The sequence below is a fragment of the Halichoeres trimaculatus genome, unplaced genomic scaffold (assembly GCF_033239565.1).
Source record: "Halichoeres trimaculatus isolate MK-OKI-2021-1 unplaced genomic scaffold, fHalTri1.1 fHalTri1_scaffold_7, whole genome shotgun sequence".
NCBI lineage: Eukaryota > Metazoa > Chordata > Actinopteri > Labriformes > Labridae > Halichoeres > Halichoeres trimaculatus.
Window position 1 is genome coordinate 22,794,960 of NW_027437185.1, and position 27,334 is coordinate 22,822,293.

At 39.7% G+C, this 27,334-nt stretch overlaps 2 protein-coding genes and 1 long non-coding RNA gene across 4 annotated transcripts; 2 read left to right on the plus strand and 1 right to left on the minus strand.

Moving 5' to 3' along the window:
- Nucleotides 1-2: 2 nt before the first annotated feature.
- LOC141793690 (uncharacterized) lies at nt 3-27,074 on the plus strand. 2 transcript variants are annotated; one of them, XR_012598423.1, is made up of 3 exons: nt 3-77; nt 14,896-15,099; nt 26,917-27,074. It is a non-coding gene; the product is annotated as an uncharacterized LOC141793690 (long non-coding RNA). The 2 variants fall into 2 exon arrangements; XR_012598422.1 differs by lacking the exon at nt 26,917-27,074 and adding an exon at nt 20,360-21,103.
- On the plus strand, nt 7,743-10,160 carry LOC141793688 (uncharacterized protein C3orf85-like). The gene is made up of 5 exons (XM_074674519.1): nt 7,743-8,254; nt 8,447-8,482; nt 9,188-9,312; nt 9,446-9,531; nt 9,816-10,160. Exons 2-5 carry the CDS (start codon nt 8,449-8,451, stop codon nt 9,892-9,894), a joined length of 324 nt encoding a protein of 107 aa, XP_074530620.1. The 5' UTR covers nt 7,743-8,254; nt 8,447-8,448; the 3' UTR covers nt 9,895-10,160.
- chrnb3a (cholinergic receptor nicotinic beta 3 subunit a) lies at nt 10,251-16,979 on the minus strand. Its single transcript, XM_074674518.1, has 6 exons — nt 16,630-16,979; nt 14,908-15,059; nt 13,201-13,245; nt 12,930-13,039; nt 11,776-12,682; nt 10,251-11,683 (listed from the first exon to the last, which is right to left on the minus strand). The coding sequence occupies exons 1-6, from the start codon at nt 16,697-16,699 to the stop codon at nt 11,519-11,521; spliced, it is 1,449 nt and encodes a 482-aa protein (XP_074530619.1). The 5' UTR covers nt 16,700-16,979; the 3' UTR covers nt 10,251-11,518.
- Nucleotides 27,075-27,334: the final 260 nt, after the last annotated feature.

Here is a 27,334-nt window from a genome sequence, read left to right on the forward strand (position 1 = left end):
AAACACATTCCCCCACACACGAGGACGCGCGTCAGAGCGGGAGTTGGAAAGAAAGATGGCTGCGTCGGAACTCACAGGTAAGCAGTGCAAGGACCGCAACCACAGCAAAGTTTCTGGAGTAATAGAGACTTTAATTGAACATACAGAGGGGGCATAGTTTTTTTTATATTGATTTCTTTGAGCTGACCGAACTGGGACACTCACATTTGTACAGGTGGTTAGGAAAACTTTATAAGCGGTATCTCTGTAAACGACGCCTGCCTTAACTTCAGAGGATCCGAATTAGTTACATTTGAAAGTACCAACAAAAATACCCAGCAATGTGGAAATGCAGAGGCACCTGTTCAAAAACAAACCAAATCGTTGATTTCCAAAGCGCTACCTCTGACAATAGGGCGGCTAGCCAACTGGTTTTGGATTTCAGGGTGGCCTTGGTTTGCTCCTGGCTTGACCTTTATTTACATATGCACTTTAAAGTTCATTTAAAATGTTTCCTAGCGATTCCTTGACAAGTTTATTTTGACTATTTATTTAAACTGTACTTTTGCCTTTATCAAGAGCATAGTTCAAATGACTGAGCAGAAAACAGGGAGAGAGTGATATGTTAAAGGGCTGCAGTTTGAAATCAAACCTGAAGGGATGGCTTTGAGTAGTATTGTCTCTGTACGTGGGGTACATGACCCAGCTACAAGGCCAAAACAGAACCTAAAGTCTTGCAAAGTGAGTAAGGTGCTATGTTAAATATAGTACTGCTTACTAAATATTTCAGGGCTGTTAACAACTAATGTGGAAGAGCGAAAGTGTCAAGATTTGCTTTCAAAGGCAAAGTGTCTGCAGTGCTCCTCAGATCTAGGAGGCTGTCTGCTGTATTTTAGCACATTGTTTTGGTTTTACAGACAGATCACTGCCCTTTAATTCCTTTGTTAGAGCTCAAATCGCTGTTAATCCCACTGAAACGTATCTGACCTTAACCAAATGGCAGACAAAGCTAGCAGCTAGTTTTTAAGTACAGAGCCTAAAAATAGAAGCAGAGCAATAGAAAAGTACATATTCCACTTGCATGCATCATGGGGACGCAGTCATGATTACAAAATAAATGCTCATATTGCTAAACATCATCTGCTATATTTGTGCATGATACTATTTAATCATCTTACTAAAATTAATTACAATCATATGCCTGTAATGGTCTCCCCCTGAAAGCTTAAGATCCACTCAGGCTGTTTTGACTGCATTCTGAGGTCATACAGTCAAAGCTGCAACTCAAAAGAGACACAGCTCATCACACAGTTTATCTCAGTACTTGACATGACTAAGACAGGAACTCTGTCACATAAAGTGGGTGCAGATCATTACCCAGCACTCCTTTTCCCACAGCTGTAGACTATCATTATTGAATAAAATCTGTGTCGTATCACAATTTCCCACTTCCTAATGTCATAGAGAGGTTCATCAAGTACATTTTTGTCACATTTTTTACCTTTTAGTGCCAGTGTGGCTCATAATCAAATGACCTATTTATTCCAGGCCATAAATAATTTCAGTCAGAAATAGGATGAGAGCAGTGATGAGGAGGAATGCTGCAACAGTTCTGGAAATGTTCTTAACGCCTGGCACTCATTTCCTCCCCTCCTCTCTATGGAACATGGGCATATCATTGAGGAAGCAGTTCAGCACCAGCTGTATTCGACTGGTACTTTCTATTTTTTAATACCCCACATGTCTCGTGGAGCTCCATCAGAGATGTATGCTGTTAGATGTGATTTCGTACAGAATACCATATCTGTCTGTGGGCTTACTCAGCCACAGAGGGCAGAGGGAATTCTCAACCTTTCATACTTATCCTTGCTCTTACTTGGCAACCTTTAGTGAGGAAGCAGTGACATTAAAATAATCCTGGTACTGCCAAGGGAACCATATTGAGCCAGCTGCTAACTTAAAGCGATAGGTTTTCTTAAAACTTCCAGTGACCTTGTTGAATTTTAGAGCTTAAAGCAACAGCAGCACTGTGGGTGTCTTAATCAGAGAGGGTTTATGTAAAATAGCATAAGTAATTTTTTAAGGGAAATTGCACTCAATTATTTTTACGTTAGGGGATTGTAAATAAAAAATACATTTATACAAAAGCAAATGCATTTTTTTGGGGACAAGAGACTTGATTCTTAAGGGCATATTCAGACCTGGACTGTTTGGTCCACTTGAAATGGACCAGGGTTCGTTTCCCACGCTGGTGTGGAATTTTCATGCAGGTGTGAATAGACACAAATGAACCCTGCTGCAGCCCAAACAACCGGACCGAGACCCACTTTTTGAGGTGGTCTCGGTCCGCTTCCAAACGAACTCTGGTGCGGTTCGTGGTTCTCCGGTGCAGGTCTGAATACAAACCAAGGTCCATCCAAACTAACTACAGGATACATGCCCCTTTTGGGCCTATAAAGCCACCGTAACCTAACCGTCATTGGTTCATACCTGATCCTCAGTCTTCCGTTTAGCCACGCTGTTGCTAGGACACGCAGAGCATAGCGTCTCCTTGCTGCGCGCATTTGTCTTCGCTGTTCCAAAATTTGAAACGGTGTTGTTAAGCCTGCTTTGAAGGAGCTGCTCTTGAAACTGAAAATGATTCTGCAGCTCTAATAAGAGCACAAACACACGTTTACCTCCATTTCCGGGTCTGTATTCTGTGTGCCGCCCTTTGTCAGTGCTGTCTATTGAGAACACCGATCGTCACACACGTGGATGTATTTACAGAATATAGTCCACTTGCAAAAAGTACAATCTGAATATGAACCGCACCAAACGAAAAAAAATAAAATCTGCTTTTGGTCTGAACCAAACAAGTGGACCAAAGGACTTTTCTGGTCTGAATACAGCCTAAGTCTTCTTCTTCTTCTTCTTTGTGGTGTTTAACGGCGGTTGGCCACCTTAAAAACGGGCATTACCGCCACCTTCTGGCCCCGGAGTGGGCCAGGCTCCAATGACCCTACCTACTTCTCTCTTGTCCTACGTAAATAAATGGAAATTAACTACTAAATAACCAAAATACTAGAATTTAATAAACAAACAAATAAATAAAATAATGAAATAATAATAATAATAATAATAATTAAAATAAATAAATAAACAAATAAATCTATTTAATTTGATAATAATATGATCAAATACATAATAGTCACCATTTAAAAAAAATAATAATAATAAAAAAAAAAAAAAAAAAAAAAAAAAAAAAAAAAAAAAAAATTCCTTATAATCTATCATAAATCCTTATGCTCTTGAGAAACTCCACCACCATCTTTAAAGTATCTCCACCACCCTCACTAAGTATATCCTTCATTTCAAATCCCAGAATCCCCACACTCCTCATTTTGCTCCTCAATTCTCTCCTATATTCTTCATACGCCCTACACCACAGTAACACATGTTCAACTGACTCTTCCTCCTCCCCACACCCTTCACATAGCCCTGTTTGGTGCCTCCCTATCATCTTCAGTGTTTTATTCAGTGCACAATGTCCCAACCTAAGCCTCATCCACACTACTTCATCCCTCCTGCTGCTACTCCTGACTTCCTGTCCTTTAATGCTACATTGTATTTGGTAGAAGTGCCGACCCTTTTCCTCTTTATCCCATCTAGTCTGCCACAGCTGATTTGCTTTCTCCCAAATTATCCCTTTTGCCTCTGCTTTGCTTAATCGAATATGCATTTCAACCTTCTCCTTCTTTAGAGCCCTCTTAGCTAAGGCATCTGCCTCTTCATTGCCCCCCACTCCTACATGAGCAGGGACCCACAGAAATCTTACAATACTTCCCTGATTCATACACCGAGTAATGCACATCAAAATTTCATATAACAAGCCCTGCCTGCTTCCAGAATGAAAGGACCTTAAGCTAGTTAACACTGAAGCAGAATCGCAGCATATTAGCATCCTCTCTACCCTAGCATGCTCAGCCCATCTGAGCGCCACCAGCACAGCAACCATCTCTACTGTGTACACACTCAGTCTGTTCGTAGTCCTTCTGTTAAGTGACACCCCCTTATCTGGCACAACTACTCCAAACCCTGTTATGCCAGTCTCCAAATCCTTCGATCCATCTGTAAATATCAAAATAAAATCCCTATATGAAACCTAAATATGACTCTTAAAAACTCCTACCAAATCCACCCCCCTTCCCGACTTTTTCTTCTCCAACAGCCACCAATCCACCACTGGCCACCTCATCATCCAGGGAGCCACAACTGGATATACCACAGATGGACATAATCGTAACTTACCTACTCCAAACTCTTCTGCCACTTCTTTACCTACCCGACCAAAGTTCTTTTTTCTACTTTTTCCATTTTCCCAACAGTCCCTTAGCACCCCCATAGTAGGGTGAGAATCTCCATGTCCCTGCAAACTAGACCAATAATTAGCCATCAACTGTCCCCTCCTTATTTCCAATGGCATTTCATTCATAGCCACTTGTAGAGCAGACACTGATGTGGATTTGAATGCCCCACTGCAAATCCTTAATGCCTGGGCTTGCAGAACATCAAGCTTCCTAAGATGTGTCTGGGCCGCTGACCCATACACCAAACAGCAGTAATCCAGCACCGACCTCATTAGAGACACATACACTGCCCTCAAAGCCTCACAACTAGCACCCCAACTCCTTCCAACTAAACACCTCATCACATTTAGCACCTTTTTCCCCCTTTCTCCTATCCTCTTAATATGGCTCTCCCATGTCAACCGAGCATCAAATACCACCCCCAAATATTTAAAAGAATCAACCCTCTCCAGCTCTTGTCCATATAATTGAAGCCTGAGACCATCCTTCACCTTCTTCCTTGTAAAGAACACAGTCTTCGTCTTCTCCACTGAGAATCTACAACCCCAATTCAGCCCCCACTGTTCCACTTCATCTATTGCTTCCTGCACCTTCTTAACCCCATTTTCCAAACTTTTCCCTCTTTTCCACAGAGCTCCATCATCAGCAAATAGGGACCTCCCTATGTCCACCTGTACACCAGCAAAAATATCATTAATCATAATAGTAAAAAGAAGAGGACTAATGACACTCCCCTGAGGAGTTCCATTACCAACTAGGAACTGACTGGACAAGACAGATCCAATCCGAACCTGAATCTTTCTATCAGTCAAAAAATCTCTGATCCAATTAAACATTCTTCCACTTACTCCCAACTTGTACAGTTTAATCAGCAATCCCTCTCTCCACATCATATCATATGCCTTCTCTATATCAAAAAATACAGCAATCACTGATTCCTTGTTAGCCTGAGCCCTACAGCCTAAGTCTAATGGTGCATCCTCTTGATCTAGACCGGTTCTTGAGGCAGACACCTAACGACCCCTGTATCAGGCCCACGCTCACAGGTGCTGACAATCAGATGCAATCAAGCGCCTGATTATCAGCACCTGGGGGGATACCAGCAGCACAACACAAGTCAATAGCAACAGCAGAATACAATACAATGCACTTTATTAATCCCTGAAGGTAGATACAGAGTCACTGCGGCAATATAAGAAACTGTAAAGTGCAAAAGTTCCAAGAAAATATAAATATAATTATAACTAAAAAATAAGACATCAATGACGACGGCTTGGGAATAATTCTCTCATTAGCCTCCTCTGCCACAGGGTCCAGGACTGTGCTGGCCTTCTTCACCAATCTGATCAATCTTAGTCTTCTGAACCATGTCCACTCACAGGAGGTGAAATCCTGCCCAAGTGGCTCCATTAGTCCACGTCTGTGAATAGCATGATGCTACTCTATTCCCTCTAGTGCTGGGTTAGCACCACTAGCTTGTCCATCTTGTTGGAGATACATCTTAGATTCCCCATAACGATGCTTGGAAGGACAGGTCGATGTCTCTCCTGAACCCTCATCACAGCACTGCATCGGTTAGAATTAGCATGCTACAGGCTGCTCACAGCTGAACTCTTGTGTGTGAACAATGCGAACATGGTTATATCCGTACAGGAGAAGACAGATAAAATGAAGAGAGAGCTGCTGCAGCAAGCTGCTACTTGAGCAACACCTAGCAACAAACAATAAGCGGTTTGGCATTGGCTGGGAAGATTTGGCAAAAGCAAAAGCATTGTTACAACTGAGATACAATCTAGCAAACGCATGGCCTTACTTGTTTGTCCTGTTTGAGAAAAGGTGTATTTAAGCCGCAAACATGTTTAAAGTGCGGCATACTGCAGAGGAAACTTTTATCAACAAAGTGCAAAATGATGGAGGAAACTTTTTAGACTTAAATTTATTAGACAATTCAGTTAAGTAAATCAACTCTTATAGGCAGCATAAACCCTACTCCAACAAAACCATATTCACTTGGCAACGAAGATAAAAGAGAGAGTAAAATACTTAAAGGTTTGGGTAAAGTTAGGGAGTTTCAAGCTTGGCCAATTGCCATCCATCCACTTCTCTACTTAAAGACACAAAGAGAATCTTCATTTCTTCATTTCATTTGGGCGTTTTTAAATGCGATGATCTGCTGTTTGGAGGTGACAATGGCAGGGAGGAAAATGGAGCACGAGAAAACCTGTGAAGAGCAGGGCCCTGTTAATTCTTCATCTTTTATGAATGAGAAATGTTCAGCTAATGGACTTAAATGATGTGAAGCTACCATCACTTCTGTACTATTCTGTACTCTCTGACTCTTTTTCTCTGTGTCCCTCCAGTCTTCTTTCTGCTACTTAAAACCTCGTCAACACATTGTTCAAAACAAAAGAGACAGTGGTGTGTAACTTTCCTCTTTTGCAGATGTGTGTAAAGACACTACCAAAGGCTAAAACAGATGAAAACCATCAATGACATGACAACTATTCCTTGCTTCTGTAGAAACGTTCAAAAATGACAGAGTTTATGAAAGTTTCAAGCTTCTGTTTTGTTAGACATCCTCTCTCTGGGTCTCTAAATATTTGGAATGTCTACATGTCCCAGTGGAGGGCATGCGTGTGCATGGGTGTGATGGAATGAGGTCAGATGAGTTTTAGTTTTGTTTGATTCGCTACTTTTGATGTGTAAAAGACGCAAAGCTTTGGGAGAGAGCACAGTGGTCCCAGAGCCTCCTGAGCCATGGGTGTTTGTGCAGTTGAATCTGTACCACTACATTTGTGTGTTGGTTTATATAAGCATTTAAGAAATAAAGGCATGTTCTGCACTCTTTAGATGATGATAAACATATATCTCCCAAGTCAGCCTCTTCTTTGTTATCTAGTTATTTGTCTCTGTTCCATTTTACATAGCATCTGTGTTGATTATATAAAGCTGAAGAAAGGTCAGAATTCTCAGACATCCTGAATTTGCTGTGGAAAAGGTCACCACTGCACAGAGGGGTCAGAGGAGAGATCCTCTTAAAGAAACACCAACACAAAGCTGTGCATTTTACCGTTGTCCTCACTTCAACCATCAGGTATTCTTCATGGTGTGACTCACACTTTGAAATATTTTGTTTTGCAGATGTTTGTTTCTGAAAAACTTTTTTTTCCCCCCAAGCATTAATGCCACACATCTGGTGTAGCGCTGTACTGAAGACCAGGTTAACTGTGCATGGGACTCCACCCAGTGGGAGAAATGTGCATCTGCGTCAAATTATGTGTGTGGAGTGCTGCCACTAAGTAATGTTTAATTGCCCTCCAGTGACCACAACAAAACATCACAGAAATAATTTTACTTAAATTTGAAGGCAATTGTTTCTGTGTAAAACAAAAATGTGAATAAGTCAGTGATATGGTGCCTGTGAGTTCAAGGTGGTCAGCAAGTAGAAAAATGTCACATTTAGTGCAATGCAAAAAGAAAAAACTTGAGAAAGTAGGATGTGTAAGTTATGACAGCAAAAAGCTGATAAATGTTCAAATGTCTTAACTTACTTTAACAGATTTTCTTATAAAAGCATTTTGCTGTCATCAGTTTAACCCCAACCCACCATAAAGACATGTTGACCAAAAGAAAATGAGGCTTGCGTTTGCTCATAATTCTCCTGCGAGTCCGTGTACACATGTACACAAACACAGGCTCGTCTGTATCTTGAATCTGAGAGCCGGTGTGTGAGTGCCTGTTTGGTCAGTCTGTTGGAGCTCTGGCTAGAAACACCGTCTACTTGAGAAGCCGGTCTGATGATTGACTCCATTCATTCCACTGCTGGCTCCTGGTAGAAGTCAGTGAAAGGCGCCTCTGTTCGCTCTGACATTTAAATAAGAGATTCTGAGATGTGAACACATTTGGTTCAACGACTTGTACTGCAGGTAAGACTCACTTTTCTATTGCTCTGTATGCTTTAATTATTGTCTGAGCTAAGGCTAGTCAAAATTGCAAGAAGAGGATGTAGCTCAATCTTTCTGGCACCATGTCATGTGCACAGTTATTTTTTCATATATCATACACTTTTAGCTCATGAAATATGAGGATGAGTATTTTCTTGTTTGTTTTTTTTACAGACATGCAGTTTGTGATCCTGCTTGTTCTTTTGAGTGGTAAGTTAGACACTTTCATAAACCATTATTTGCATTTAAATGTGCTTTTTATGGTAACCACTGTAATTCATCAGATAATGTAATAAAATGTTAGTCAAAAAAAAATTGGAATTAAGACGATTGACAAAGAACATTGAAAATGTGTTTTTCCCATGTGCTGAAAGAACCGACCAATGTCTTGCACTGCAAAAACTGAAATCTTATCAAGTGCTTTTGTCTTTTTTTCAGTCGAAAATTCCTTTTTAGACTCTATGAGCCAAATTCACATGGCCATTCCAGAAAAATGTCTTGTTTAAAGTTATTTAAGGGCAAAAATGAGGTCTGAGTTGCTCGTAACCAGTAAAACAAATCTTCCAATGGAACAAGAGAAAAGTTACTTGTATTAAGACATTATTCTAGTCTCAAGGAAATTTTCAAGCAATTTTTTCTTGTTCCATTGGCAGATTTTTTTTTCTGGTTACAAGCGATTCAAAGCTCATTTTTGTACTCTGATAACTTGAAACAAAACATTTTTCTGGATTGATAACTTGAAAGTGGCTCATATCGAGTATAAGAGACAATTTTTACTTAAAAAAAAAAGACAAAAACACTTGATAAGATTTCAGTTTTTTGCAGTGTGTTTTCTGTAATTAAACCCCTGATACTCCTAAAATACTACTTTTCAATCCTTAATTATCAAAGTAATCATGTTTTTTTTCTGTTCAGGGGTTTTTTCTGCCCCATTTGTGAAGGAGGAGGAGGCTAAACGATTCATCAGGCTGAAGAGGCAGACAGGATACTGGGATCCACACCATTCTCAGAACCAGTGGGGCTACACCATTCAGGAGCAGGTAACACTTCCCTGTGTGATGTACTTACATATATTGACTAAGTAAGGTTGATATTTGTAGCTAGCATTTGAAAACTCCAGCAGCAGAGGGCAGTTCTGTGATGATCACTTGGTTATATTTTTTTTTCCAAAAGGCTAACGAGTACTGGACAGCCATTCGAACAGATGCTCAGTACTACATGGACATGGGTCACCTGATGTTTGACCGCTCTGTGGCTCTGTAAGAAAGATAAGCTGTTTCATAGCATGTGTCACTTGTTAAACATTCTAAACAACCTGTCTGGCAGTATCTTGACAATTCTCTAAGTGTGAAGGCAGGCACCATTTTGCCACCTTGACTTTAACACAGCGACCTCTTGTGGCTCTCTGAGGCTACTAATGTGTTTGAATTAGGCTGGGTAGCTTTCCATGTCTCTCCTTTAGCGCTGTCCTAAATAATTTGTTCACCATGCTTCACTGACGGTTTAATTATTTGACTCTTTTCTCTTTCTGGTTATGTTTCAGGGAAAATAACAGGCAATATATGGAGATGCTGCGAAATGCTCGAGCACATCTGGATAGTCAGACTGGTCGACAAAGATGAGAACACACAACAAAAGGACACAAAGAATATGACTGACCCTTTTGTTGACAAAACAGTTTTAACCAGAGCAAAAGCATATGAGCCTAAGTGAATTTGAGTTTATGAGGGATGTATTTAGTACATAATCCAAGCTCCAAGCATTAAATGCTTTTGTGAAACTTTGCCTTATCAACTCAATTGAGGCCTCACCTTTGTTGCCAGTTGTGGAAAAAAATATCAACAGAGGTCAATTTTTGATACAGCATTATTAAACAATGTTAAGCGTATGAGTGATTTGCAGAGAAGATCTGTAATAAAATGATTAACTGTAGTAAGAAGAAATGTGCCTGTGTCTTCATTGATGCATTATACTTTATTTTGTAGCTTGACATCATGTCACTAACTGCAGTGATCATAAATATTGTAAATACTAAATATGAGGAGCATGAGACAAAGACAGTAATTAACAGTAAAACATTACCAATTGTTCACACACATCACATATTATAACCGTTTAATCAGATAGTGTTTATATTCCTGTAAGGTAAGCTAACATCCTCGGAAACATTGCAAGCATGTAGACTGTTGTTTCACCTTGAATGAATGTGTAAGGTAGTTCACAAGTTGTTGGTGGCTTTAGAGATGAAATCATGTGAATCTTACAAAACTAACAAGAGGCAACGATCTGAGGTTGTTTGTGCTTCATGTATGTGGAAACAAGGAGAATTCATTCCCAGTTCTGTAACTTTAACTTGACAGAATGAACCTGATGTCAAAGTATTTCAAGTTAGACTTTTTTCAGTTGTCTGAATCTTTCTTTTAGCAATGTGATACTGTACAGAGACAATTTGTTGCAACCAATTAAAGAATTAGCATGTCCATCACATAGAGTACACAGAAGTAACTTAAAAAATGAAACAACTACAAAGAGGTCAGCTAAGTCATAAATCAAGCCATTCTGAAATTGTATCTTTTTTTTCCACTTTTATCCATGTTTAGTTCAACACCCCACTTAAATGACCAGCAGTTGTGTATGTAGTGCACTGATAGCAGCATGCTACTTTAAGCCACTCAGTGTACAATTTGTAGTTTCATAACAGTCTGAAATGCAACACAGGCTGCATCAGTTCAACTATGATTGTCTTAGTGATGACAGAATAATACTTTATTAAAATGGTTTGAATAATGCTTGAAACTGTATGGGATTTACACACATTTAGAAGAAATTAGTCTCGGTTGAAAAGCACCTGCACTGGCTTCTCCTTGCCCAGTGAAAACAAACACTGTCACTGAGTACCTGCTTTACACCAATAAACTGACAGAAAACTGACGGAATAATTTATAAGCCACCATCCCCATAAAAATCAACTGGTTACAGGTAAATCATCATTCATCATTAACAAAACGCAAAAGTGCAGAACTAGCAGGTTTCATAACAAAAGACTAAGCTTACAGACTTCACCATCAGTGATAACCTATGATATGCATAATTTTATTGCACTGGTATAGAAGGGGTTCTTGATATTGGCCAATATTCAAGTCTAGGTCTTGAAATGGGTAAAGGAAGAGAAAAGGGGTATCAAAAAGTCTTGAATACCACATACAGATCAACAGTTTTTTCTGTGAAAAGTGTGTGTTATTGCTACTAAGTTGAAGGTGGCTCCTCACTTGGCATTTGAGGAGGGATTGTCAAAAACTTCTGCAGAGCTGGAGTGAAGATAAGGATAGTGCCCAGTATTGAAACAGTGAGGAAAGCCCAGAGGAAGATCCTGTCCAACACCTGGGCCACAAACTTCCAGTCTTGTACCACCTGGAGACAACAGAATCAAGAGGAGATGATGACAACATATCACAAATAAAGCCCTCTAAATATTGGCAGGATATTGCCTCATCAATACCCACCTCACGGATAAAGTGTTCCTTGCGAATATGTCTGCTGATGTAGCGCACTGAGTAAATAGCCTGATCCAGCATGGTTGCCCAAGCTTCATCCTCCTTCCCGTCAGAAGTGGTTTGTCCGCTGTTCCCTCGCTGGCCTCCTCTCCGACCTCCAGAGCGAGATTTCATTTCAGGACTCTCAGGAGCCAGCTCTGGGTAATGGTAGCGGTCAGTGTGTCCACGCATGCATAGTAACCTGGGCAGTTTCTGAAGAAAGAGATTGCGAACCCATGGCGACATGGGGTGATAGGTGGCAGAGGAGCGGTGGTGCACGTTGATGACAAAGACAGTGACAATGATTGAGAGAGTGACAAAGATCATGATAAAGAGGAGGTATTCTCCTATGAGTGGGATCACCTTGGACGAGGAGGGGATGATCTCTTCTATCACCAGGAGGAACACAGTGAGCGACACAAGGACAGAGGTAGAGAGTGACAGCTTCTCACCTTCATCTGACGGAAGGTAAAACACCAACACAGTCAGAAAGGACAAACCCAAACAAGGGATGATGAGGAAGAGCGTGTAGAATAATGGCAGCCTCTTTAGAATGAAGGAATATGTGATGAAGGGGTAGGAGTACATGCCATCCTTCCTGTTCCCTCTGGCACCAGTGGCACTGAGGATCTCCCACTCCCCGTTATCAAAGAAGTCCTTCCTGTCGACTTGTTTGTCAATCAGAATTAGGTCCACCATGTGACCATCATACGTCCAAGAGCCAAACTTCATGGTACAGTTCTGGCGGTCAAAGGGGAAGAAGGTGACATCCATGGTGCAGGCGGATTTGTAACTTGCAGGTGGTGTCCAGGTGATGGCGCCATTGTATCTTACTATGGCTTTAGTCATTAGGGAGCCTTCAAATCGTCCATCAGCACTAAAAAAGAAAAACAAATGATCAAAGTTGACAATTTCATCAATTTACCAGAGATTGTGATGATTTGATCAGTATTATGTATTAACTAAAGATAAAGTGAAAATGAATGGGTTAGATGGGAGTGTTTTATAATTTTTTTTTTTTTGAGCAAAATTTGACCAAAAAATATCTATAAATGTCCAACGTTCTGTTGTTTCTTCGTGACATGAGCCTATAAACAGTCCCTGGCACATCATATGGATCTTACTTCTCATAGAGGACAATGTCTGGGAGCCAGATGTTTTCAGAGGGAACTCTGATAGAAGTAATTCCTCCATATTTCTCTGGATTCCATCTCAGCTTGTAATCAATCCACTCCTGGTTATCATACACAAGACACAACATTAAGTATTATGCGGTTAAAACAACACAGAGTGTTACTTTGTGTATGAGGACAAAGAAATTTGATTAATATTTTTCTATTAAGACGTACAGAGTAGGAGTTTTTTTTCCAGTAGTAGTGTGAGTTTGTTTCTTACCTGGCAGAGCCAAACATTCGTTGTCATCAGCTGGTTCTTTTCATCCTGAGATGGACAAAAAGAGAAACAATAACATTTTAAAAAAGGAGCAGACATTGCGGTTGTTGCATTTTTAAAACTGAAATTTAATCAAAAATATTCATCTTTTCCGAGTGTGGAAAAAAAAAACAATTTTATCAATACTTTAAATTTTTACCTTCAGAAAACACTACCTGATTTTCAGATAAAGCTGTCTGGGGAAGACTTAATATCAGGTTTTGAGTAACCTCTGATGTCTCTCATTAGGGTTCAAATTTGCTGACACAGAAAATCAAATGACACACATTCAAATATTGACTGCATCTTTGAGGATGAAAATGATGTAACTTGTTTGGTGCTTGAATATTTTCTGCTCTGGGTGCCTTCATCATGATGCAAGATCTAATTAGACGACTAGATGAGAAGGTTGGCTGACAGTAAACCAAATAATCCTTTCCCTTTTCCATGAAATCAGACAAAATCTCATTTACCCGTCTCTGCCACTTCTGTAGCAAACAAGCAAAGGAAGCCAGAGTGGATGTACTGAACCACACTGGAGCAATATGAATGTAGCAAGAGATGAATAGAATAAGACAGGAGTACAGAGATGGAGAGTGGTGAACTCAGGTTTATTTCCACATCACTGGAGTAAAGTTGGAAAAATAAGGAAAAAAAGGACTTGAGAGAAACACAAAGAAGTGGCTCTTCCAGACCAGGCCTCAGCTGTCAAACTGAGTTGGATTTTTTGGTGATCACATAAAGCAGAGGTGAGCCATAATCAAATACAGAGCCACACAGTTGCGTCAGACTCATGGGACATACACCGTGAAGTTATGCTGCAGTTACTGCTCATTCGCGCTCTTTTCCAAAATCAGAGAGAGCATCAGCCTGAATCTTTCCTCCAAGCTGAGTCTTGGGAGGACTCATCTCTGATATTCTTTGTCTTGCATGGCTGTTAGGTAAAGTGATGAAGGGTTAAAACCAAACCAGATTAATATTTTAAGCCAAGAAGAGAGGCTCTTCCATTAGCGTCCTGAGTTTTCTCCTTCTGAACACCTAAACCATCCCAAACTATCACAGGCAGCCCCTGAAATATTAAAGGAACACTCCAGAGACAGACTGCATGGTTGGAGATGTGAGGAGAGTGAGCAGATCTATTTCAGGACCATGGAAAGCTCCACACTGTGAAGCTGCCTACAGCCTGTTTTGTTTCAGCACCACGGACAGCAACTGTGTTGAGCCGCACAATAAGCAGGAACCAGCATCAGCCATTTCTGGTTCTTAATCCTGACAATGATTGTTTTTATTTACCTATTTGATTTTTTTTTTTTTACCTTACAGTAACTATGAGAAATAACATGACTGCTATATTGAAGAAAATACCTATGCAAACATAGCAGTGAAATTTGTAAAAGTGTTGAAGCTATGAATGGACAGGAAAAGGACTTTATGACACAGAAATTAGTTTAATTTGGTGGAAAATACAAACTAGCTGGAAAAGTTGACTGTTGGTGTGTGTATTTTCTTATCATTTATAAACAATGTGGACAAAAATACCTTAACTTATGAGATTATGGTCATGATGAGAGTCAACATAAAAAAAGCTCATAAAGACAACATGTCTGGAAATAAAGCGAATGATCTGAATGGTTTAGTGATAGGTGTTTGTGATTGCAGGTGTTTTCTCACCACATCAACCAGCTGGGAGATCTTGAGTCCAAAGCGCACTCTGATGGTGTCGTTGTTGTGCTGAATGGGCCTGACCCAGCGCTGGTAGCCTTGGAAGAGGTTCTTCAAGAGGGCGTCCTCCATCTCCGCCAATGACACAAACTCATTTGGAGCTGAAGGGGAAGAGGAAAGCAGACTCGCATCAAAACATGAGTAAGTTCAAAAGGCTGCGAGTGAATATATTATTCAAGAAAAAACACTTGAACTCTGTCATTTTGCATTACGTTCATCGAATTCACACTTAATACTAATAGCCTTCAAAATACTGTTGTTACCCACTTCTCAACACTTCAGTATTAAGAGGATAAGAATGACACTCCTGAGTTTTCACAATTTTTCAGTTATGGACACTAATGTACAACACAGAACTTGTTGAACAAAAATCCAACTGAAAACTAGTGATGAGTATAGTTATGATGACACATTTGCCTCTAAATACGTCTTTAACTTAAGGCCAATTTCCATATTTCATTTTAACATACAAAACAACCCCCCCCCCCCCCCCCCCCCACAAAAAAAAATAAAAAAAATAAAAGTGGTTTAGTGGAGGGCAAAATAACTCAAATAACTAAGTGATTACTTTCATGTGGTCTAATTTATAACTCAATAGAATAGATACAGCACAAACTTGAAATATAATGATTACAAAATGATGTAAAATAAGTTTATCAATGTCCTCCATTAAGTACATCTTTGGGAGGGGGTTGTAGATCCATCAGTCACAGGACAGGTTCAGGAGTGACTGATCCAGCTCTCTGCACTGGATGCAGAGATGACAACGATAGTATAACCCTGTCCAAAAGCTGAGTTCACAGCACATGAGTCTGCCTGGGGCAATATAATGTCTCCAGAGGAACAGAGACAGTAATATTGACAATGAGGAACAGGTATAATGTCAGACACAGACACAGGGGGATGCCAAGAGCTAGACTTGTATGTGGTGAGGGATTGTGTGGGCCTTTAACCTACAGCTGGTTTCTCCTCTGGCTATACATCTGTCTGACACCACCATGGATGAATACATCAAGTAGGAGTAGAAGCAAACATTAAACCACTAAAAGAAATTACCTGTAAGACATTTCAAACAAACTAGATCCGCTCTGTATCTATGTATTTAATAACTCAATTAGCCAAGCTGGACATTGACGTCTGACAGCTGTGCATGTTTGTGCTGCTGACCCATGGGCCTCTAATTTTCAGGGGGGTCCTGCTCTGTTTTCTCAAAGTCTCACCTGACTGATACTAAAGTACAAAGGAACATAGATAAAATCCTCAACTTTAACATGGTAAATCCCTCCATGTTATAGTAGCAGTATTGTAATCATAGGTAAATCATTTAATTTTCCCTATGACATTTTCATTTTCGCACTCCCCCCATCCTCACAATGAACAGAGATATCAAAAAAAATCGCAGCGTCCGATATCATGTGGCAAATTACAACCAGAACACAGAAGGACGGAGAAATCCAGGAAAGAGTTTATATCAGTGAACTATTCCCAATGTATGCAGCAGTAAAAGTGTGGCTTAAAAGCATATTGGCCTTTAAGAATTATATTTTATACGACACCAATGTTGCACCACATGGTCTTACTGTGATGCTCCCGTCGACTTGCTCCTTAGCGTCATCCGTTTGTTTGGACATATGTTAATGAAAAATATCAGTCATACAACAGATTCCTTACCGGGAATGGCGGCCAGAGACAGCGGGCAGGACACCGACAAGATGAGGGAGAGGAAAACCGCTAACTTCATGGTGTTGTTGTCCTCGAGCTCCGACAGAGCGCTCGTGCAGCCTCCTGCTACTGTGGGCTGTTTAGCTGGGGAGGACACGGCATCGGGGTTCCCATCAGCAGTACGCAACAAAACACGAAAACAAGCCCATTACCGTCTGAAAAAGGGCAAGGGCAGGTCCGAAAAGTGCATGTGGTCGGTTGTCTTTGCCGTGGCTCCGGTCGAGGCGTCAAGGGGTGCGGCGGTCAGCGGAGCGGTCCGAAAGGAGGAGGAGGAGGACGAGGAGGGAAAGGGAGGGGGAGGGGTGTCCGGGAGCGGATGAAGTGTGGAGGAAGTACTCTAGGTTATAGTGTACTGTGTTGAAATGTCTCTATATCCCTAATAGGATGCTTAAAATTCATGTGTTTTACGTTATCAACAGAAAAGAGTCTTCATTAACCGTCATATCATGAAATCATCATTTAAGTCAGTCCTCGGAATTGAGTGAATATAACATGCTGTGTGACGTGGTTCACATTTTATAAGTATATTTGCCTCCCAGCTTTGGAGTCAAAGGCCCTAATGTGATAAGCGTGTAATGTAGTGAGGTGGAAATGGGCTGCGTGTTTTTCAATCCCTGTAATGCATTAGCACGTAACTGTCGTTCCCTGTCCACTGGAGGGCGCTGACAGCAACACTCACCAAGGACGTCATATTAGAAGAGATCATAGGCCATGACAGAGGAGGCCTTTCTGTTACACAAAGATACCATCTAGAAATGTTGAAGTCATTTCTATCTCTATGATACAAAAAAAGAAAAGTCAGAACAACTACTTAAAGCAGCATAATGTATACAGAGTACTAGAAATAATACAAGTAACCAGATACATTGATGGAAAAAAACATCCATACTTTCTGTATAAGGAGGTGTAAGGATCTTGCTTTGAAAGTGATGTTCTCTTTGATTAAGCAATGAAATGAATAAGATATAGAGAACTCAAACACCTTGAAATTAACAACACTGACCTTTTACATGCCCACACAAAGATGAAAAACAAGGCATAGGTGTTTTCTGGCATGTCTCATATCTTGTCAATCTGTCATAATGAAGAGTTTCTTGGTCTGAATTTACTTATAGCTGCATTGCAGCCAAATGCTGTCAGGCCATCAGCCACGAGGGCGTGATCTCTCCATAGATCTCTTGTTCACATGTGCTCCTATGGAACGAAAATGTGACAGTTCTGATCAGCAGGTTGGAGGGTGTCACCTAAGATTAAAGAGAATCCCTTTGTTAGGGTTTTTTTTATCATATGATCAAGTATAAAATACCCTGACCAAGTTTTGTATAAGATTAAATTATATCTTTCCCTCATTCTGACAGAAAGGAACGCACACAAAGAAATCAAATAGTCAACAAGCAATCTGTATAGGACAAGGCAAAGCCAACAGGAGGTCTGACTCACACAAAGAACAGAGAGATAGACAGAATAAGAGCAAGAACATGAGGGCTGGGAGGAACGTGAACTCAGTAATATCTCACCAAACAAACACACATTGATGGCCATGGTAGAGCTGCTTTATAACTCACAGCTGAGAACAACAACACGTTAGACGAACAGCTCTGCACTGTTTGCTGCCAAGTGACTTCATATTATGTGTGGAAAATGTAATGGAGGTGAGAAATAAGCTGTTGGTGGAGGTTTTGAACATTTTAAGCTTGGCATCCTTCTTTATTTAATTAAGGATAGAGCATTTCGAAACCTGTGTTTTAGCAAGGTTACAATAAAAAATTTCATTTGTGCTAAGGAGACCAACATCAGAAGCATAGTCTGACACACTGCTGAGGAAAATTACTAAGGGATGTTGATGTTTGTTGTAGGATTGTGAGAGCTGAACATGAACTAAAGTATTTTTATTGCATGGTTACTAGAAAGTAGGGGTGCACTGATCACAATTTTCTGGCCGATCACCAATCACCGATCTTTAGAAAGCCTGACCTGCAGATACCAATTAGGGCTGATACAGATTTTTACTTTTTATTTTTTATAACTGACACATATACCTTCGATGTTCCAATCTTATTTATTGAAAATCATTGAACAATACCTTTGAAACAATAAAATCTTTGCGTTTTCACTTAAACAACCATAAAGTGTCCTGAGTTTTAGGTCTCAGAGCAAAAAGCAACAAAGGCTGGCTGTCAGACCTTTCTGGAGGTACATAAGATCAGTTTCATATGTAAGGATGGGCCGATCACCGATCTCAAATCTGCACTGATCCCCGATCACCCAAAGTTGAGGTAATCCGCACTGATCGATCGGTGCATGTCTACCAGAAAGTAGATCCCCCAGGAGATCGTTTTCATGTGGACGGCTAAACAGAACAAAAGATATTTGTTTCAGTTTAGTTTTGAAGGTTAAGCATAATGATCTGTTTTCAGACAGCCACCATTTTCCTCTACTGTTACTGTCAGTATAGGAAACTAAAGTGAATAGCTGGACTGGTCGATCCTTAATTCATGAAACACTGAGACTCAGGCTAGTGGCATTTTTTGACCTCTTGAAATTGATTGACAGCTAAAAAGATAATGGGTAGTAAAAATCTTGACTAACACAACGCCATGTTTCAAGGATAACAATATATTTGGAAAAACAATAGCCATTTTTGTCTCATACTGTTAGTGTGGCACTGTCGTAACCCAGTAGTAAACGAGTGTAAAGCATTACGGTGTATGTGGTGTTGAAGATTGTGTTAGCATCACCAAACTTAATCAAAGAACAGTGTCAGCACTCAGACACATACTGACAGCAGGAATTGTCAGTCATAATATGGAACAGTAATGTTGGCATTTTGCCTCGACTATAACCTTAGCAGCAAAATTCTGCATGTAAACAGCTAAACTTTTATCAAGTGGCCACAAGGAATGAAGCCCTGCAGAGGTGCTAAAAACTGAAATTCCTTGAGCGTCCACCTGAGTCTGGCTTTGGAAGTATGAGAGTATCACATATACACTCTTCAAAAAAGCAGATAGTGGGCGTCAATGAATAGGCTCAAAGCCCACCTCAACTCTGGCTCTTTTACCTCACACTTCCTTGGAAACAGTTAAATTGACCTCAGTGTTCCTGATACAGAACTTGAAATACACACAGAAGTTACAAAGTAACAGACCTGATAAATAACAATAAGAAATGTTGAAAGCATCTTGAATGTTGCTCTGGAAGTCCTTAGAGTTAATATTTCATTGACGTATCATTGGACTATCTGGTTTGTTTTGGCGAAACTGTTCATTCTGAGGCACTTGGATTAAACCAAAGCACCTGGAGCTTATTGTTTTTTCTTTTTTTAGGAAGTAAGAGATTGTGTAGACTTAAAAAAACAGTTTTGTTCGAAACTATTAAAAAAAACTAGGGCAGGTGCACAAAATCTCAAAAAAATCAATTAAGAGCAAATCCACAGTGTCCTCAGGCTTGATACGGTGATTTGAGTGAAACAACTGTATAAAGATGATCGTTGAGATACAGGAGTGAATGTAGGTTTTCACAAGTACAGTAAGATCCTCATAAAAGGCCCATTCTAAAGACACGTAGACTCCATCCCACACATGCATATATTCTGCAGCAAACCAAGCATGAGGCCCACATTTCCTCTTTTGTGTTGTTTTTCTCTGTCTCCTTTCTTTCTGTCCCCCTCCTCCTCTCACAGCCACACACTCCCTCTCCCTGCTCTTCCCTCTCTCCTCTCTCCTCCTCCATGAGTTGAAGTGATGGGGATAACGGGAGGCTGATTATCACAATGAAATTATCCTGATTTTCTGCTCCACTTGGAACCGTGGGGCGGGCAGCTGCTGCCTCCGAGATCGTCCCGTCCGCCTCGCCTCTAATCATTCGGAAACACAAATTCTCGCAGGCTGGAAACCTGCCGGTCCCTTCCCAGACGACAGTGGGCAGCTGCACAGTATGTGTGTGTGTGTTTATGTGTGAGATAATGTGTGTGTAAGAGAGAGTCAAGACAGAGAAGAGAGAGTACATATCCTGCATCTGTGTGTGTGTTTTGGAAATGTTCAAGCTTGTTTTTGTGTGTGTGTGTGTGAGTGTGTGTGAGTGTGTTTGAGTGTGAGTGTGTGTGAGTGTTGTTTTTGTTTTCTAGAGCTCATAATTAAAGGCTGCATAATTTGGCTCGGTGTAGAAATATTTAATAAATGAGAGGAAACGGGCCCATCTCCTGCAGGTTTAATCTTAATCTGTTTGTTATTTTAAGGATTCAAAAAACTGGTGATAAAAGCAGGGTAAAGATGTGACAATGGAAACCAATTTTCACACAACCTGGAAAGAAAAACGCAAAGCCAGTGCTCTTACATGCTTCTGCTTTTAGCTCTTTAATGATACCACCAGCACTTTAAGGGGAAATCTGATAACCTTATTGGGTGTCAGGACAACCCAAAGTAGCTTTTGGAGTATGCAGACTTTTTCAAAACCAGTAAAACTTCCAAGGCATTTGATGCAAAAATTCCCCACTCATCAATAATTCAAGTCCACTTATTTGATTTTCAAACATCATAAAGTTCCAAAGAACTGCAGAGAAAATAGATGAAAAGAGTCCAACCAGATCAGAGGGAAAATGTCACTGCATTAGTTTCAAAACTTACAACGAAGAGAGGGACATGAGAAATAAGAAAGCAACTACTCAGCATGAGCCCAGTGAAACATGGGCAGGATGACTTTCAGGGTCAAATGTTGATCATGATAGAGTTCAATGTCAGCCACTGCTTTGGAAAGTTAGCAGCAGACACACGCACAAAATATTTATTGACCTCAAACATGATACTTCTCTCTGATTACTCTTTGGTTTTTCATCTGGCTGACGTGATACAAAGAAAAGGTCGCTCATGCTTTGAAACTCAATCCTGCCAGACAGTGTTTCAATACTGTCTCCTTCAGATAACGCACCAGGCTAATGACATAACACAATGGCAATGTAAAATAGTAATGGCGTTGTTCTGTCAGGCTGCACTGAGTTACTGTTTAACAGAACATTTCTGTACTCTTGGGGTAGCTGTCATGATCAGAGGGGTGATCTTTATAAACAGTCATGGTGAGTGGATGAACCTTGCAATCTTTCTCTGTGGTCCTCTTGGTTGTAGCACCCTCATGAGATTAACAGTTATGTTTCAGAGGAAACTCTTCAGTAACTCATGAAATTGATTGCTCCACTCAAAGTGGGACTGTAGTGTATCCGATTGCTTTGTCTCTAACTCACACAATCACAAGAAACCATGATACAGGTTTATTTGTATCATGTGTCATTTTCATCATCATTCCTATCTGTACTTTGCTAGAAGTGCTTTTAGAAAATGTAGTTTGATTCCTGTTAATCTGCCAAAAGCAGCTTGGTAATATAGTCATTACTTGCGTTTTATTGACCTTGATTTAGCTCAAATAACAACAAAGTCTTATTACAGTGCTTTTTTAGAAGCATTCCTTGAATCTCAATAAGAGAGAATTTCTTAATTGAAGAACATGTCCAAATATGCTTGAACAAAATAAATAGGAACTTATTAGGTTGGCAAATATCCTTTTTTGCAGAATCCATCTAACATTCCTTTTTTTACACTTTAAAAATGCTTTTATTTTGCCATGTCATGTCGATGCAGATAACTAAGACTTTGACGGCTCAGCTGATGCCTGTTGTGCTATTTGGCATGTGGTATGCACTGAGACACAACCCTTTGTTATTGATAATATTAGTTATAACATGTCATACATTTGTACTGTTAGTTTTTTTTTTTTTTTTTACAAAGGGAAGTATCATTTTCCGTCAATGTCTATCTGTCTGTCCATCACTGCACTTAAGTCTCCAGCCACTCTGGAGAAAATGAACGATATCTGGCACTCAAAGAATGTAGTCATCAGGTATGAGTCAGCTGTGCTTTGTGCATCTCATTCATATCTGTGCATGTATGTATGAGTGTCGCTGTGAACGTTTATGTGTTTGTACATCTATGAGTGCGTGTCTGATGTGCTCATATGCAAAATTATGACTCCACCTGTTTTGGTTAGTTTGCAAATGTGGATGTATTTAAATCTTAATTTGCATATTTCCTCTGTTTGCTTTATCAGCCTGCACATGCTGTGTATTTGCAAAAACGTCTGCCTGTCTACGTGTGGGAGGATGTGTATAAACGTGGGTATGTGTACTCAATTGATGTGGTAATTCCACAGGGGTTTGCACCCCGGGTGTCAACAGAGAGGGCGACTGGGTGTGTTACGTCTCTCTGTGTTGGAGCCCATGAGGGAGTTCACAGTGCTTGCTGTCCCAGGAGAAACCAGTTTCCGCTTCTCATCTTGAGTCAGAGAAAGTTGTGTAACCTTCAATTGCCTCTGGACTAGACGGGAAGATAATGAGGCACCTTCTGTCACGCACCCACATTTGTAAAGCATCACATGCACATAGAAATTTCTGCTTTACAAAGAATACTTAACACTGAACAAACACAACCTCACCCTGTTTACTACAAGTCAAATATGTCAGGAACCCACTTTGAGAGCATCTAAACAAATAAATGACACCAAACTGTAATGTTATGTTCACATTTTAAGTAAATACTAAAGAAACAAGGTTACATAATAGATTATCCAGTGCAAGATCCTCTCTTTAGTTATTTAAATGTATGTGAGGTGGAGCATTATTTCAAATTTTCCGCAAATGAGTAAAATACAAGTATATACACACAAAGACTTCATTTTGCATACATATAAATATTTTTTTTTAACTATTTAGCTATAGCTATTTTACTAACAGTGTTTGCGTTTCAGATCAGATGGGGTGTAGTTCTCAGGCTTTCTTGCTTTGAAGCAGCTCTGCGACTTTTATCATCACAAGGTACAGCTTTGGATGGGCAGTGGTTGTGTCACAGTGCTCACAGGTGATGCGATAATGCTGGAGTCTGAGCGGTTATTTGCAGCTGCTGTCCAAGGTCCTGAAATAACACCCACAGGGCTGAAACCTGCTGTTGTTGTCCAAGGTGCTGATCCAAACCTCACATAAATCCAATGTCCCAAGGGTCTGTGTCACTCTAAATTGAATCAAGGTTGTTCTGCATTAAATTACCCAAAGATACAACTCACAAATACTTAAATTTTTCAGATAAAAAATCAAATGAAGAGCTCAACACCATGATATGTATTGGGATCATTGCCAAAACCTAGAGAACTTTTGAACCCACAATAAGTCTTGTCATTGCTTTTGACCAAGCCTGTCCCATGATTGCTTATTGTGTATCTTCTCCAATATGTCAGTAGTATTGGTAATGTTTGGAAAGATAAAACACCTCCTTTCCTTAGGTAACCAGTTTGTTCCTGTCAAAGCTGCAGGATGAAATAGAATCAGATTAAACAACCACAAGATGACACATTAATGCCAAAAACTAAAGTATTTCTACAACACTTCAGAAGCACTCTTTGCCTCTTTGGTCTGATGGAAAAAACAACTCCAGACTCCTCAAACTTTGAATTCAGTCTTATTCTGAAGAAAACAAGATATTTCATGATCTAATTAGCAAGCTGATTAATTACCCTTGGGCACAGACTGTATAATTTGGTTAACTTAGCATTTGCAGACCCGTTTCTTCTCCTAGCTTGCCCTGTATTTTGCTTGTCTAACTTCTAACTAACCTCTGGCTCAGAAAAAACAAATCAGTAAAAGATCATAACTACAATGAATGGCTTCAGGATGGCATGACATCACTGTCTTGCACATCAATGGATGCATTATAATGAGATTGCACTTGCGTCTGATGGATTTTGCAGAATGTAACTAGGTTTGCAAAGTGGCTCTAGCTTGGTTATATCAAGGCATCAAAATGATTTTGTGTGACAGCCTTGGTGTTTAGCTAAAACATGTTAATGTTGGCTTTTAGTGTCATACTGGGTGTCAGCAGTGAGCTCAGGCTAGTTTGATTGCAAATGTCCTCAGTGTTTTGGTTCAGCTGTTTAATTTGTGAACATTCAGCCATATTCATTTAATCCACAGTATGGGGCAGATGAAATTCAGCGGAACAGGTGAACACACAATCCATTGTTGTACTGCACAGTGAGCAGGATGACCCAGCTTTTTAAAGCAGTTTAGTAAGCAGTTAAAAATGCATGGCTTTAATTAACCAGACTGATCATTAACACAGATTGAAGGTTCATACAAAACAATAATGAAAAAAATAGCATAACTTCCGTTTAACCCCTTGGTGCCTGTTATCGCAAATTTGCGACATACCCTGCTAGGTCTTTATGCAACTGAAATGACCTTTGTATCTCATTATAAGCTATTGATTTATATTCATTAGAGAGGCCCTCTCACTGTCCACTTTTTAAAAAGCGTCATAAACCCATTTATTCTTTGGCTTTTGACCTCAGCAAGACTTAATTTCTTTGCCTGGTCTTATTCCCTTTTATTATCTTTTATTCCCTTTTATTTGCTTTTCTTTGCTTTAAGTTGTTTTTAGTATGTTTTCTTTAATGTGTCTGTTTTTTTTCTTATCTGTTTTTATCTTTTTAATTTTGTCTACCTGCACAGCATTTTGTTTACAGTTGTGGTTGTTTTTAAAAGTGCTTTGTAAATAAAGCTGGTTTGGTATGGTATATTCTTCACATACCAAAGATCATATTTAATCCACTATGTCACAATATATTGGTCAGGGGGATGAACTTCTTAGATCTATACGTATAATATAAAATAGCTATAACTACTGTGTGTACTATACTCAAATTTAAAATCTCCACTTAATGTAACATCTGTAAGAATGCAAAAACACACAAAACAATCTATTTTTATAATTGTTAATTAATTCAGGCAGTAAGGGGTTAAGTGGAATGCATTACTTTATATTATATAATGTTTTAATTGAATCACGGATAACCTACCATGCATGGTTATGTCATATTAGATTAGTTAACTTTAATTCAATAAAATAACTTAAGATTAAGGGGGATAGACAACATTACATCAAACTGCATTACATTCAATTAGGTTTCATTATACAGAGGCAAACTTTGCTGCATAATTGATGGTGCAGGATGAGCTTCCTGTTTGCGTAAAGTAGATGCCTGTTTCATGTCATTAGGAGACAGAGGCAGTGATGATGAGTTTACTGCCGAGTCAGCATACATACTAAAACACAATCAGAAGAACAGGTACTGTCAGACGTTCACACCATTAAGAGATACGGACAATCTAGCCTCATCAGCATCCTCACTAATAAGCCCACTGGCTATTTCAAGAAAAATCTGCTGGATCTGCACCACAGGGATATAAGCTACTGTACAAATCGTCCACATGAACGACAAGAATACATAGTTTACAATCTATATTATTGGCTGTTACCTAAAATAGACCTGAAAAACGTGACCCCTAGCCTAAAATGTCATACTGCTGCAAATGGCCAAAAGTAGTTTGTTAACATCTGGTTTAATGCACTTTGCAGTAATCCTAAAACGATCACATAATCACACTTCCATATATCAGTTCATACAACCATCATTACGACAGAGGAAAATTAAAGCGCTGGAAAACTTTCATAGTGATTACACTCGTTTAGAAAATGGAGACACCAGAGGAATAGCATTTTAACACTCACAGAGAGCTCATCAAACCACTTAATATGCCACTCTGGAGATTCTTGTCAAAAACAGCAAGGGTGCAATATTTTTTAATTTACCAATAAAATTAGTGTAATGGAGTTTATTTAACCCAGCTAATTTGGGCCAGTTGGGATTTAGTTGCACAGATTGGAAAATCGAGGGAACCAATTACAGAAACATATCAGCATATTGGTTTTAATGTGTTTCACATATTTTGTACGCTGTGTAGTGTCCTGGTGTGAGCATTATCCAATTAAGATAAATTAAGAGTCAGTGGAAGTGCTGCTAGAAACACAAAGGCAGAAGAAACCAAATTAATTGATTAAACCAACACATCAAATATAAAACAGAAATAGAGCTGAAATATCAAATACACATTATTACAGACGTGTGTTAGGATTTGTATGTACATTGACTTAGCATATAAAACACTGCACAATATGTTGAAATTATACAAGTGCCCATAGATGCTTAACAACCTATTCTGACATCATTCACTCTATATTTCTGTTACTCAGTCTATCCTGCTTTTTTCTTCACCTTATTATTAAAGCATTCAACCCAGTCTCTACCAACCAATCATGCAGCTGCTGCCAGATTTTGAATCTATTCTCCTCTCTGCTCCATCAGTTTGCTGTTTCAGCATGGATCGTTGCAACCCTCCTCCACCCCGGTCACCTCCGCTTCTTATCATCAGTGTCCAGGTTTAGTTCCTCTGATGTCCACCTCTCATCACGCCCTGCATCCATTTCACCACCACCACCACCGCATTGCACACATAACATCCATCTCTGAATCGTGTAAAAATAAATCATGTTCAGTTGTAACTAAGTAGCCTCTCTTGACTGAACTGTTTTATTATAAAATGACAAATCACAGTACCATCCACCAGCAGAACAGAAGATATAAACTAATATAAGGCCAAAAAGGACATGAATTGGATTATTTTGCCTGAGGTATGGCTGATTTTTTTTTCAAAAAAGTGTTTGCATGAAAAGCCCATTTCTAAGATGTGACATACAAACCTTTCAACCTTACAAAAGGCCTT

Coding starts and splice junctions, on each gene's coding strand:
- LOC141793688 (XM_074674519.1), top strand. CDS start 8,449: ATGCAGTTTGTGATCCTGCTTGTTCTTTTGAGTG. Junction 8,483..9,187: donor CCTGCTTGTTCTTTTGAGTG/GTAAGTTAGACA, acceptor TTTTCTGTTCAG/GGGTTTTTTCTGCCCCATTT. Junction 9,313..9,445: donor GCTACACCATTCAGGAGCAG/GTAACACTTCCC, acceptor TTTTTCCAAAAG/GCTAACGAGTACTGGACAGC.
- chrnb3a (XM_074674518.1), bottom strand. CDS start 16,699: ATGAAGTTAGCGGTTTTCCTCTCCCTCATCTTGTCGGTGTCCTGCCCG. Junction 13,246..14,907: donor TCTCCCAGCTGGTTGATGTG/GTGAGAAAACAC, acceptor TGTCCATCTCAG/GATGAAAAGAACCAGCTGAT. Junction 13,040..13,200: donor CGAATGTTTGGCTCTGCCAG/GTAAGAAACAAA, acceptor TATGATAACCAG/GAGTGGATTGATTACAAGCT.